Here is a 12,864-nt window from a genome sequence, read left to right as displayed (position 1 = left end):
TTCTACTAAAGAAACATGATACTGTCAGCTTGGCTACGCAGGTAGATATGTGTGTTTATATGCTATATATCTTACAACAAGTCCAAGCCAAGAAAATGCTGGAGTTCATAATATTCAGAAAACAATCCAAATCTTAGAAAAACTCAAGCACCTGAAGGAGCTTTCAACTATTTAACATTTACTACTGCCAGCACTGCTCCTGCAGCCCTGGAGAATTGTGCTTGTGTCCATAGATACTCATAGTCTGCTTTCCTGAGGCAGGATAGATTATGGAATATAGTGGGAATTAGAGTTTGTGAATGTTGTTGCAGCATTGTCTGCAAAGATCTAGTTCACTGAATATGGAGCCATTGATTTATTTTATGCATTGGCCAAACGCAAGTATCTCCAGCAACTATATGAGTTTAAAACCAAATTAATGAAACCCTTGACTGCCTTAATGATGACCTTTGCTGTTGCAGAGCAAAAACATGCAATACAAATTAAAATAACCAGTGCCACATCAAACTGCATATGACTTTATGAATGGTCTGCAAAGGAGCTGGGAAAGGAATTTTGTATGAGACCAGGTAGTCCTCAAGTTCCATTGTTTACCAATGTGAATGACTACCCACTGGGTCATCGTATTACACTGAGGTTGTGCTTGCTCACCCTGCTAAAAATCCCTTCTTCCATGGAAATTATTATCCATAAATTTTCTGGACTTGTAACTCCTATGTCTGTGTATTCTGAACGTTTCAAAATACCAATATATCAGTTTATCTCATCTCTATTCTAAGATAGCATGGATAGAACTTCTATCTGAACGAAACAAATCTTTTAGGCACATCCTATAGCATTGGAAAGACAAACATCTCCAAAGGACAGTTTACCTGATCTTTAGACAGATGTATTAGAGAGATGAAAATGAAGATGAATCAGGCCATCATCTGCCACGTTCCAGGATGGAAACTTGCCTTTGTGAGTGATTTGATTATTCTTACAACAAAAACATGGCTTACCTCACACTATAGGCCTGGGCTCTCCTGACACTAACTCTTTTTTTATGGAGAGATGCTACTGGTTGTTTTTATTACATAGTGGTGAAAGTATGTCAAAGATGTCACAGACCTGTTGGGGGTGGTGTGACAGAACCTGTACTGCAGGCAGAAGACCCTGTCCTGAGGTGAAGCTTCGTTAATTCCACATCAGAAATTTTTTGGAAGGTGATTGAGAAGTGGTTGTAGGCTGAAGTGGCTCTGCACGGAGATCACTGCAGCTCTGGGGTGTGAGCACCTGAACAGTAGCTTACTCCAAAAAGTGTGAGATAGCAGGAACAAGCATGAGAGCACAGCTGCAAGTTCCCCACAGAAATGCGAATGCTCTGGTTTTGATGTGAAGTCAGTGGTACTTCAATGAAAACAGGCCACCATGGCCCTTGGCCCTACTGAGTAAAACAAAGTCGTAAATGCACAGTAATTAGTCTTCATTTTCTTCGTATTGTGAGATTTCAGTTTGGTTTGATTTCATTTAGTTACAGTTACAGTTACAGTTGTAAATACCTAACAGGCAGCTATGAAGTTTAACCCAAACCAGTCCACTATGCCCTATTGTTTTCTCCTGCCTCTTTAATGTATTTCCCAACCAAAACCAAAAGCAAAAGAAATTTATCATTGTGGTCTGCTGTCAAGAACACACAATGTGTTTCAGGCAGAGCACTGAAATGAGATGTGTGACTTTCAGTTTACACAAGAGGTGGATAGTCTCCACCAAATAATGCATTTCAACAAAACAGAAGCTTCAGTGTGGAACTGGCCCAAAATAGTAACTTGCTTTTTAGTCTCTCTTTCCATCTTCATAAATTCAAAGGAAAACATACCCTTAAACACAACAACAAAGATTCACGCAGCTATGCCCAATAAGTAATCCCTTGTTTCCTAAAATAAGGGGCTTCTGATGGATAGACAGGTTTGTAGGAAACTTGTGGAACAGAAAAATAGAGGACCACAAAATTAGCCAGCTGATAGCTTTGTCTACCATACCTTTAGTGCCTTTGTTTGCTTTGCATTCTCCTCCTCCTCTGGGGAGCTGTGGAAGTTGCTTAGTGTAGACATTGTAATTTAAAGACAATCAGAAATGTGAAGCTAAGCGTTAACATAAATGGCATAGTGATTAACATAAGTGACCCTGATTTTCACTCGTCCCAAACTCAGAGAGCTTCCTTAGCCTTCAGTGACCCATGCATTCCTGAAAAGTGTGTATTTAGGAGTCTAAATTAAGTCTCCAGTTCTTGGAAACCTTAGCTGCTTCTGTCTTTGCAAAGAATTTGAATGACTTGGTTCACCTCTCTATGTTTAGGGTTGGTTTTGTTTGTTTGTTTGTTTCTTGTGTGTGAGCGTGCACTCACAGGACACTGTGAAATATAAAGCAGTTTTCAAAAAGCCACCTTCAGCCAAAAGGATCACCATGGGGAAAGATTCTTCTTTTTCTCTCCTTATCCCCCCTCTTTCTTGCTTAGTCTCGATTTCACGTGCGTGACACAGATGCAATCAGACATTGAGAGGCTGCTCTTTTCCCTTCTTCCATTCCTCAGTAGTGTTTCTCTTTTCCTGCACCCTGAGAAGACGTGGGTAATCTTTCATAGGGATCGTTCACCTGTGAGTAATGAAGAAATAGAGGGACATTGACTTATTCAGGGAAGGCTGTGATATTAGTATATGTCTCTCCATAATGTCATTCTCGTTTCCCCCGACTCTTTCTTGCTCTCTTGCTTTTTTGGTTCTCGTTCCCTGGAGAGCATCTGTCACTTTTATTTTATTCTTTCCAAGCACAGGCAGAGCGCTTAAACTTACTAGAATCTTCCTTTTTGACATGTCAGACAGCACTTCCCAGATACCAGAAAATGATCAAGTTTTTACTCGTCTTTCCACACTATGGCCATTGTGTTTGTCAGAGAACCTGATAGAGAATTAACCTCCCAAGAGCAGGAAAATCCACCTCTTCTTTGCCAAAAATAGCCCCAAGAAGCACAACTGGTGCTGGGGCTATGTTAGCAACTGGCAGACCATCAGTTTGTATGAGGGTGAATGCTCAGATTGGCTAGAGATCACCGTAAAGGGCAGACAATTTAATGCCAATCACAGGCACTAGTTAGATTAGAATACTGATGAGCCCTTTTGAAAGGCCAACTGCATCTTCTTTCAGCAAAAATATTAAAATGCCCCCCTTTCCCCTACCTCCCTCCCTCCGATTCTCCATAAGAATAAATTAAAACTTGGAGGTGTGGTTATTATCACAGAATAATTAGACCCCATGGGATTAGAGACACTCAACGTTTGTTAATGCCCCTGGGTTGTGATTATCTAATAATGATGATGCCTCTGTCATCAGTTAATTATTCTTCCCCTTTAAAATGTTCCTTATGCAGTCAGAGCCTGTAGAGTGTGCTCATTTCAGACAGAAATGCAACTGCAAATTCCTGAGAGCAATGTCACATGGGCGATGTGATTGACTTGCCCGCTTCTCCCCTATACCCATGTTTATGATGCTCATTTCATAAGCTCCATCATCCCTATGCTTGAATTGCTTCTCTTTTCCATAGGAGATAGTTAATTCATGTTTAGGAGTGAAGTTTATAGCCTCCATCTCCTTAAACCAACCTGTTACGGTTAATGCACCTTAGTTGACTGACCTTAAACATCTTAAACAAGACCAGGTCAGGCCAGAATCCAGCAGAACATCAGTCTACACCAGTCTGGTGATCCAGGTTCACTGCTACACAAGAAACTCTTACAGCCAAGTGCCATTTTTTCTCTGTTTAAGAGCGTACCAGAACCAAAATAAGATGTTATAGATCAGAACAAAGTTGGAAGCTTTGCACAGACTTTGCAAAGACAACACAACCAAACCTTTGCCACTATCCTTAGTCTTTCACTTGGGCCAGCAAGTTCATATTGTTTAGGTGCAGTTTGCAAGACATCATTGCAAACATCATTGTTTTTTTGCAACTAAAGCTTAGAAAGGAAATAGAAAACATAGCCTTAATCTGATTATCTTTAAAGCCAGTGTTGTCTCTTAGCTTCATTATCCCTCTTGTACTAACAAGGGGACAAAGAATATTCTGTTTACCCAAGAGATTTTGGGTAGTAAACAAAAAAATAATAATAAAATAATAAAATAAAATAAAATAAAATAAAATAAAATAAAATAAAATAAAATAAAATAAAATAAAATAAAATAAAATAAAATAAAATAAAATAAAATAAAATAAAATAAAATAAATTCAACTTGCTAAAATTAAAGATTTTTTTCCTTAGAATTAGTATTTCTTTTCCATTTGTCCCCAGTTCTTACCATTACTCTCTTCTATGTCACTGACCGGGGACAATCAGGGTCAGTCTGGAGTCAGATCAGTTTCCTCAGAGCTTGATTCAGTCAGGTCTTAAAAACCTCCAAGGATGCAGACCAGGCCATGTGAGTAACCTGTTCCAATGTTTGACCAACTTCAGAGAGAAAAAGTTTTTCGTTATATCGAGACTGAACCTCTCTCGTCTCAATTTACCTCTCATCCTCCTACCACACACTGCTGTGAACAATGCAGCTCTGTCTCCCTGATGACCTCCTCACAGGTACTGAGGGGCTGCTGTTAGGACGCCCTGAAGCCATCTCTTCAGGCTGAACAAGCCCAGCTCCCTCAATGTCTCCTTCCAGGATGAGTGCTTTGGTGTCCTTCCACTGAATTCTCTTCAGTTGATCAATGTTTTCCTTGCAATCAGGAGCCCCAAAACTAGATGTAGGACTTAAATAAGACGTAACAAGTGCTGAGTAACAGGAAAAATCATCTGGATCTCCTCGCTCTGTTCCTGTCCATACAACCAAGGACACTGTTAGCTTTCCTAGCTGCCAGGGCATGCACCAGGACCCTTAGATCTTTTTCAGCAGAGCTCCTCCCCAGTCCATCTATCCCCAGCCTGTGCCACTGAAAGAGATTACTCCTCTGCAGGTGCAGGCCTTTGCATCTGTCCTTATTAAATTTATTAAGGTTGGCCAACTCTGCCTGTCTTGGTCTCTTCAATTTGTAACCCTTTAGTCAGGATCAAATTAAGTCAGATTTTGACTCGTCTTTGGAGTCAGTGGGCTCAGGAAGGCAGCAGAGAATCAGAAACACACTGCAATTCATGGCAAGGAAGAAGATTCTGGACTCAGAAAGCTGCCAATACAAATTTGACAGGAGTGTCTCCCAAAAGAAAGCTTGTTTTCTCTGCAGCTTCTCATGCTTAGAGTCATAGAGATGCTGAACCTTAAATTTTTGGGTAGTATTGATCCCTAGTGCACCACTGTATCATCTTAACTGGAGCAAAGTGCTTCCAACACTGAATTATTTTAACTCTCCATTAAGTAAAACAACAAGAACAAAGTTGTGTTTCACAGCTGAGCAGTGCGCTTTGCTTTTTAACATATGCACGTCTTCTACAACTGACTAAGCAGGATGTGACCAGAAAGCAGATAAGCAGGGAACTGATATCAAAGTAAATGTTGAGCTTCCTGTTGTGCTGTGCATTAGGTAGTGACAGGCAATTGTGGAGTGTAACCGAGAGCTGCCTAAAGGAAAGCTGTCAGCAGAGATGACATAGTTATTGTAGTGAATCTCTATTTGGAAAGTGCCAGCTTAGTTAAGCCAGTCTTGGAGCTGCCCTGAAGCCCTGCAGCACCAGAAAGCTGATCCTGCTCCAGAAGCATTAGCTCTTCTCTTCACATGGATGGAGTAGGTGAAGGTCTACAGCAACCCTCCAAGCAGGCAGAGAGGAAGCTGCCTTTAATTTTCTTTGCCCGTTCTCTCTTGTAGTCCTGCCCTAAAACCAAAATAATGCTTCCAAAAAGAAACCTCGCTTTTAATCTTTGAAATGCCTCTCTGATATTTTTAATACCTTAGTACAGGGCCAGCAGTGTGACTGTTTCATTTCCAGACAGTATGCTGGAAGTATGGAAACAGAGGAGAGGAGTGGGACAAGGCAAAAAGGAATGGCAGGAGTGCACAGCCTACTGATATTACCACCCAGAAAGTAGTGCCAAGTTAGTGAACATAGTATGGAGTTTCCAAGAAGCCCTTTTGTTCTGTGGAAAATGGCTTTGCTGAGAAGTCACTGGAGTTCTTTGTTACTCAGGTATATACCAAATAAATTAAGGAAGGAATGTGGTCTAATACACACTTTAAACCATCCTGCTGCAAAATTATAGCAGCGTACGCGTGATTTAAATGTCTTTTTATTCAAAGCAGCAGTGAGAGGGTGTGTTAATGTAGTATTTTGTCTTAGCACCAAGTGCCCAGGCAGCCTTCTTGGACCCTCCAGTTGGGCTCCTCTGTTGGGGAATAGGATTTTATAATTTGCCCCAGCGGCATGGCTGAGGGGGTTGGATATTTACCCAAATCTCTACTACAAGTCTGTACTGCATGAAGTCTGTACTACAGATGAACACAGGTCCTTGGTTTTTGTGCTGAGAATACCTAGGAGCCCTGTTAAGGACACTCCTTGGTCTTAAGCATAGGGAGTGAGTAGGAATGATAAAAACGTACCCATGCCTGCAAGTTACAACCTTCTAAGAGAAGGCAGCAAATGGGAAGCAGCAGAATCAACCCTGTTGTGCAACATAGTGAATGCTTTATCAACAAGGTAGCACAAGAAGTTTGAGGCAGAACTGGGAAAGAAATCAGCAGCACCCAGTAGCTCGGCGTGCATGTTCTGGTGCAGCCCATGCTACTTCATGTAACCTGTACTGTAACACTGCATAAGTCTCTGCTGTCTAGCTCCTTTTTCAGTTACAGAAAAGTGCACATCCTTTGCATATTAGGTCAGGATTGCCCAGCATCAGGCAATTCTGTGAGCTCAAGATTTGATGGAGGGGATTACACTGAAATTTCAGTGTTTGCATAGTTTGGCATCAGTTCTGCACACAGGACAAAAGCAGACCTCTCACCTACAGACCACAGGTCTGTACCACAACATATGGCCAACGGGAAGGGCAGCATCCACCCCCCATCATGTTACCTCTCTGTAGGATCTATGTCCTCCCATGTCTACCTGCATTTAAGGTCTGCATCTACCATCTCAATCAGTGGAAGAACTTCCAAAGGGCAATTCAGCTCATCCTGAGAAAGAAATCTAAAGGTAGAGCGTTGAGGTTAGAGTTATCTTAACCTCAGAGACAGTCCAAAAGAATAGCTTTGACTAGAATAGGTCAAACTGACTATGAGACTGCCAAAGATGGAGAAATTAATCCCATCCACAGTGTGCACAGCAAAGCCAAAGAAATATTTCCACATCATTGCCTTTCCTAGATGCTGAACCTGGTTTTCCAGCTGATGTAAATCCAGATGGTGTAAATCATTATGACTCTGTGGATTTAAGCTAGCCAACAGAATGGCCAAAAGTTTATATGCTAATACTGGTTGTTTTTCTGTGTTGGCAGTTTTTAGGAACTGTGTTGAAATGCTGTTTAAATAAAAAGGGAAACAGCTCATTGCTCATTTAGATTTCTTGGGGGGAAAAAAAAAAAAACAGATATAGAAGGTGCTGTAACCTGTTACATGCAGAAATTAAAATGTTGATGAGAATAGATGAAAATCTATTTCCAGCCTTAAAAAATGTCCATGAAAGCAACAGTGGTAGTTAAATACAAATATATATATACTGTGTACAGCATCCACTCCAAATCAAAATATGTTTCCTATATCAAAGAGAGATCTGTTAAAGAATATATTAACCAAAGGCCAAGTCTTTTTTTTCATAATGAGTCTTGCAGCAAAAATTTCATCAATTAAAGGGAGGAAGCATGGGAAGATCAAATGGCTGGGATCGGGAGGGATTTGGGGTGTTAGGGAGAAGGGCTGCGGCATGCCCTCCTCCATTTCTCAGCTTCTTAATAACATTATTTACATTATTTGGGGATGTCTGGCTATTTATTAAAGTGAAGTTGAGTACTTTGGAAGAAAAAAGAGGGAAGTAGTTGTGAGACTGACACAGAAAATTGGGTACAGAGGAAACAGTGAAGAAGGATCTTCAGTCTCTAATAGTTAAATATACATTTTTAAGCTTCTCACCTTTCACAGTTGAAGATACTACAGTGTTCTGTAAAGTTTCTCTATGTGTCCTGGTTGGAGAAGACAACAGGTGACCAGCACACAGCATATCTGCAAGAAACTGCATATTTTTCTATGGGTCACAGGACAACTCCTTACTCTTACAAGTCTAAACTGACTTCTTTTTCCAATACTGTTATATTATTTTCATGTATTAATAGAATTTAAGGGTCACACGGGAATATGATGAACATCTTGCCTGAGCTCTTACAATGGCCAAAGGATTCAACCTCATAACTCCTTCATTAGGGCAAACAGTCTCTGATTGAGCAACAGTTAGAGACTTTGAGAAAGCTGTTGGCTTATTCCAGTGACTGATATTAGAGAGGAAAAAGTTCGTTCGAGCAGACAAAACACTATCCATCATGTTCTGATGTTTATCCAGGGCTTAAAATTATGAGGGAGTGATAGGTGCAACAGATACAGAGCAGCTCTGTTCTTCTCAGAGTATTGTATATTCAGCCAGTATTCATCAGGCTGGAGTCCATTCTGCAGAATCTCTCCCCCTAGCTTCCATATCAGGTAATTCAGTTAATGCTGCCCCAGAAACGTACCGAGTCTCTGACATATATATGTTTTAAGGAGACAAGTATAAAATTTCCAACATAAAGAGAAAAATAATATACCAGATGTTGTGGGTTCAAGGTGTGCCATATGGAGTGACTCCAGAAGTCTAAGTCATTTGCACTTTTTTGTGTGTGTTTTCCACCAAATGCTGGTGCACCAGTAGCACAAAGAGGGTGATTCCTAGCAGCACTACATGTCCACACATCAAGCTGTCTACATACCTGGAGACAGATGTCTACTGTTTATTAAGCACAACTATGAAATGATTCAATTCAGAACAGTAACGTTCTGGTGTTGAGGATGGAGGGAGTTGTGAAATGTTTTATTTTAATTTATATGGTGGCAGGGGACCCTGGTAAAAACAATTTATAAATGCTGTAGGTATCCAATGTATTTTTGTCATCTGGTCAACTAAAAGCCATAAATACAGAATAACACTGTTCAGACAGTGCGTTATACTTCCTTTGCCATTACTCTGGGCAGTTGTGGAGCCCAAGAGCTTTGCTGACATGAGAAAGATATCCAAGTTCCCCCAAAGTAGTGCAGTCATCTACTGTTACCACAAGGCATGTGATTTTTCTTTTTTTTTCCCATTTCTTTCCGTATACATTACAACTTTTTAGTTGAAAGAAACTAGGAAAGAACAAAAGACAGAGAAAGCATAGTTCTTGTCTTTAGATGAATTTCAAAATATTCTGGGAGTTCATGAGGTAAAAACTTTCAGCTGTCTTAAGTCTCCACATGTGTCTTGTAAGACTTTCAAAGTCTTGAAGACTTCGTTTCATCTCCCTATAAGTTTCTGGGGGACAAGGAATACCATTGCTTCATCTATTGATTTTATGCAGCATTTTGTGACAGATTTTCATCTCTCTCTAAATCTTGGTCTTCTTATGGCTCCCTTCATGATAATGTTTTAGCTCATCACTGTCTTCATCTTCATTTCATATGCACAGGATGCAGTCAAAGAGGAGAAGGTAACTGGTGTCGAATCTCTCAGGATACCTCATTCAGCAAGGTGCTGGATCCATCGCTTACAAGTGCCCTAATGAAAAGAGCTCCTTTCATTTCTGCTCAGCCCATGTTCAATAAGATAATGGAAACCACACAATTTGTTCAGTTTCTTTTTCCTCAAAGAAATAATAAGCCAAACAGGAAAAAACATTGTCCCAGTGGATCTGTGAGACAGATAGCTGCTAAGCAGAAGAAATAGCCGCAACAACAAAACTCTGATTTCTGAGGTTCTTCAGTTCTCCAACGAGTATTTTACATTGATTATGTGCCAAGTCATTATTTAGGGAAGCTAAATAATCTGCATTGCAACTTCAAATGGGAGAATCACTGAGGCACCTGCTCTGTGTTTGTCTGATGGAATAGAGAAACTTGAAAAGAATAAAAGAAAAAAAAGAGATGTTGGCCCCAGATATTGGCCATCCCCAAAGCATGTGTTTGAGCAATGAGACCATGATAAGAGCCTCTGTGATGTGCTCTGTGGGCTGAGCAAGAGGGAAGGTTTTAATCAGATTTTTCTGCCTTCTCCAACAGATGTGTTGACAATCCATAAGCGTATGGCTCTCATTCACAGGAGTTATTTGCCCCCAAGAGCTTTAATGTAATTTCAGGCAAACAATTTGCTAGCCCCCATTTCTCTCATTTCTTAAATATATGTGTTTCCTCAAGAGAAAACGATAATAATCCTCTGAAACAGACATGGATGGGATTCAGCCTAGTCATAACCAATCAGATCCTTCAGATTTGAGGTTTATGTACTTCATTTAAATGATCTGCTAATGAACTTGAACAGAAACACAGAACCATGTTGGTCACAGGGAATTCACTGACATTCATTCCCTTTGATTTTTTTTCTTTATTCTCTGCTGGTGTTCACATTATCTGACAAAGTGTTTTATTTTTTACTTCTTTCTTGGATTACCTTTTTTTTTTTTTTTTAACCAAAAACATTATTGGCTTATTGCCTTGCAGAGAGAGATTGAATAATCAAAGCTTCTTCTATCTGCAACATTTAAAATAACTCAAGTTAACATTGCAGATGTGGTGAAAGTGGGGACAAGGAATCTTTCAGAGTCTGGAAATCTCTCCTCATCCAAGAGAGTCCTTTGGACTTTGAGGCACAGTAAGAGGAAAGGCTTGTCTTTGGTGGGTCTTGAGGTTGTAAAGGTGGGTGGCTTTGTAGATTAGACCTTTGAGGTTTAACTACAGAGTTTTAAAAATTAGCTTTCTACTTTCCTTACTGGATGCTGAACACTGTAGTGACTTCACTTTCTTGAGGGCATGCTGGGCAATCTGGTGTGTTCAACAGCCCAAAAGAACATCAAGATAAAAGTGGTCTTAACCATTTCACAGCTACATAATGGGCAGGAACAAAAAAATATGGTGTAGACATGACATGCCTCCAGTAAATGATCAACAGAACACTGATTTCAAATGTTCACTTTTCAGTAGAAAAAGCAATTTTTAAAGGGAAAAGAAAGAAAGTATTTATGATTGATACACTAAAGTAGGGCTCTGGATACAAGCTAAATACCTAAATGTTTCCACAGCTTTTATGAGTATGATTCACATGGTATAACTTTACCAACCTGTAGGTTAAATTTTTAATCCACACTGGTTATTCAAAGCTCCTCTGTGGGTGAAACACACAATTCTTGTTCATCCAACCTATCCTAAATGCTAGGCATTTCTGAGGTGCCTTACTACTTTTCTGTGACAAGAGAACAAGTATCTTTCTCTTCCTAACCGTACAGTTTTAGATGGATTCATCTCACCCACCATCAGCAGTCCCTCAGCATCATAGCAGCAAAGACCTGTCATCCACCTGAGCTTCAATACCCCTCTGGCACAGCTTTTGGAAGTGTATACAATACCATTTGTGCGGTCATACACATGGCTAGTTGCGTACGTAGACCAGCCTAAAAGCCTACAATAAGTTGGGTAGTAGTTACATTTTGTATTTGGCATGTAATTCTTCTTTTTGTAAACTTCAGGCCTCTAAGTAGTGTTCATATGGTTCCCTATAGCCATAATAAGAGGGTAGTATCTTACAGAATAATTCAGATTTCACTTAAGAGGCCTACAGCGAAAAGCGTGTTGTATGGCAGCAAAACTATTATGAATAATACTATATTTTTAAAGATGGTTATTAAAAGGTGGCAATATCTCAGCCAGCTAGCTGATCACTCTGGAATGCTAGACTGATTGACAAACTTTTGAGAAAGTGACTGTTCTCAATCTTACTGTTTCTGCATTATGTTTGCAAATACCATAGTGCTAAATTCTGTCATCCAGTCTTTTCTGTGCAAGACTCATCACTTTCCATTAATTTTCCATACTAGTAATATTTTTTTGAGCAAGGTTGGTCTATTGGACTGATATTTTTTTCTTTCTTTCTTGCAAGTAACCCTGTTGTTGCTCTCAAAATTATTGTAAGTGGTTTTGTGATCAACTAAAATAACTAAAATATGGCCTTAATTTTGGCTTCTTTTTTTTTTCATTTTAGTGGCTGCATCAACTGCTAATTCCACAGCTGGTGCGGCCATGAATTCTTTGACTTCTCTGGGTACTCTCCAAGGACTGGCAGGAGCCACTGTTGGACTGAATAATATTAATGCACTAGCAGGTACCGTAAACAGTGAGTATTTATTGCTGTGGTGGACAGCCTTTCCCAATAATCATTTCACAAAAACTACCAATTGTAAAATGATGATACAATTATTTTTAATCTATATGTAAAATAAGGGGGTCAAGTTGATCTAGTTCCATTCATGGTACATATGCAGTTCTGGAGTCTTTAATAAAGTTTCACATAGTTTGCTCTGCAAAGTGAAGTCTTTTGGGTCCCTGCAAAAAGACTCCTATTCTTGCAGGGCAAATGGAAGGTAAAAGAAATATCAGCAGGGTGTCTGGTTACCTATGTTATAGGAGAGGCTCCTTTTTCATTTTGGGAGTCTGAAAACAGGTATATCATCTCAACACACAAAACCTCATTCAGAAATGTCATGGTAAGAGAGGCATGTTTGCCGTAGACATAGTTCTATTAAAATGTCTGTAGGAATTATCAAATTGACTTAAGAGCAGCATACTTGCTTTTAAAATGAAGGCAAATTTTTGGCCTTTAATTTGGAAGTATAAGAGAATGGTGCGGTCAGTCAGCTGTAATACCAGAG

At 39.8% G+C, this 12,864-nt stretch overlaps 1 protein-coding gene across 15 annotated transcripts in view; it reads left to right on the top strand.

Moving 5' to 3' along the window:
* CELF2 (CUGBP Elav-like family member 2) overlaps positions 1-12,864 on the top strand; it is a 558,673-nt gene that overhangs the window by 526,629 nt on the left and 19,180 nt on the right. For 12 of the 15 annotated variants that reach the window (XM_068670066.1, XM_068670060.1, XM_068670059.1 and 9 more), the window contains one exon: positions 12,198-12,317. In XM_068670066.1, coding sequence (XP_068526167.1) covers positions 12,198-12,317 — 120 coding nt within the window. Of the gene's footprint in view, positions 1-12,197; positions 12,330-12,864 lie in introns of all 15 variants that reach the window. The other 3 variants (XM_068670053.1, XM_068670056.1, XM_068670062.1) reach the window with 1 other exon arrangement.

This window comes from Anas acuta, chromosome 1 (genome assembly GCF_963932015.1).
Source record: "Anas acuta chromosome 1, bAnaAcu1.1, whole genome shotgun sequence".
Classification (NCBI taxonomy): Eukaryota; Metazoa; Chordata; class Aves; order Anseriformes; family Anatidae; genus Anas; species Anas acuta.
The sequence above is the reverse complement of the archived record's forward strand: the minus strand, read 5'-3'. Positions and strand labels throughout refer to the sequence as shown.